The sequence below is a fragment of the Trachymyrmex septentrionalis genome, unplaced genomic scaffold, assembly GCF_001594115.1.
Source record: "Trachymyrmex septentrionalis isolate Tsep2-gDNA-1 unplaced genomic scaffold, Tsep1.0 scaffold60, whole genome shotgun sequence".
In the NCBI taxonomy this organism is placed as follows: domain Eukaryota; kingdom Metazoa; phylum Arthropoda; class Insecta; order Hymenoptera; family Formicidae; genus Trachymyrmex; species Trachymyrmex septentrionalis.
Window position 1 is genome coordinate 4232072 of NW_017305779.1, and position 1438 is coordinate 4233509.

General features: G+C 32.6%; 1 protein-coding gene across 1 annotated transcript in view; it reads left to right on the forward strand.

Annotated features, from left to right (window-relative positions):
• The window catches only part of LOC108752386, a 7068-nt gene that overhangs the window by 2525 nt on the left and 3105 nt on the right, over nucleotides 1–1438 (forward strand). Inside the window, 1 exon segment of the mRNA XM_018493188.1 lies at nucleotides 1244–1324. Within this exon segment, the coding sequence (XP_018348690.1) occupies nucleotides 1244–1324 (81 nt within the window).

Here is a 1438-nt window from a genome sequence, read left to right on the forward strand (position 1 = left end):
ACACACACACACATACACACACACACGCCTTCTAACATATTTATTAAATTAATATATAAATTTGAGTGGATTGGAACATGTATTAAATTTAATACAAATTTTCGATTGATGTACATTTTTTTTATAGCAAATGTTTTTTTTTATTTTTTTTTTCATAATTTTTGAACCTTGTTCCTATTTTCCTTCGACAAATCACAGCCCTTTTTGTCCATACGACTCATTTTACGAGTTACCATCAAATAAGTAAAGCATTGATGTTTAGATTAGGATGACACCTCTTGTTTTATGACTTATAAAGAAATTATCGTAAGTAGATAACTTGGGCCTAAATATTATTATTGATTGACAAGCACACTGAGTGAATTTGATTTCTTTTTAATTAATTAATACTGAAAATTTACCGATTCCAAAAAAAAAATAAATCATACAGTATACGTTTTAAGCGGAAATGTGATTAGCTTTAAGTGTACGATATAAAAATTAATAAAATGAAAATATACTCGTGATTCTGAATTTCTTTTGGAGTGAGGAAACATTTCGGCGTGGCTTTTGGGAAATGTCATTAACGAGAAATCACGAGGCCTTTCGTTTCTCCGAAGCAAAGACTTAAGCCTAGTAGGGGTACGCGACGAAGAAGGGTAATCGAGAATCGGAAGAGAGAGAAAAAAAGGGAGAGACAGAGGTAGACTATGAAAAGAAAAGGGCAAAAAGAATTTAGAAACAGGGCGAGCCCGCTCGAGAGTCGGTACCCCAATAAATATGAAGACAACGACAACGACGATGCCTGTTGTGCCCGGAACAGGTTGGAGCTAATTCAGTTCCCCTTCCTTTTCGCCTCTGTCCCCCCTTTTTTACCTTCTCGCGGTGTTCCACTCTCTCTTCCACGCTCTCTTCCTCCTTCTTTTCACCTCTCCTTCTCTCCTTTTAAATCGCTTGATTCAACGTTTTTTTATTTTGCCCTTTCTTCTACATCAAATCCTCTCTCTTCATTCTCCCTTTAGTAACTCCTCTTTCTTCTCGTGCATCCCATACATGCCGTGAGAGGTTTTTGTTTGCTACTAAATCTCTCCCATCTAGACTTCTCAATCCTTTAAAAAAAAATTTAAGAATTCGAGAATTTAGAAATTTAAAAACCCAGAAATTCGACAATTTAATGAATAAGATTTTGAATTTAAAAAAATGTAAATCCAAAAAATTCATTATTAAAATTGAATTAGATTTTTATTTAGATTTCTTTTTTCAGTGCTGGAATATTTGTGAAACCTTCAGTTACTGGGACAAAGAAGAAATCAGTTGTACGCGAATATACAAGCACACATCTCGTGTAAGTAAACAAAAAATTCTCATCCATTTTAATTAATCTAAGGTATTTCAATTCTTATATTTCAATTTTTTAATTTAATTTTAATTTATGCAAAATATATACGATTAAAAATTT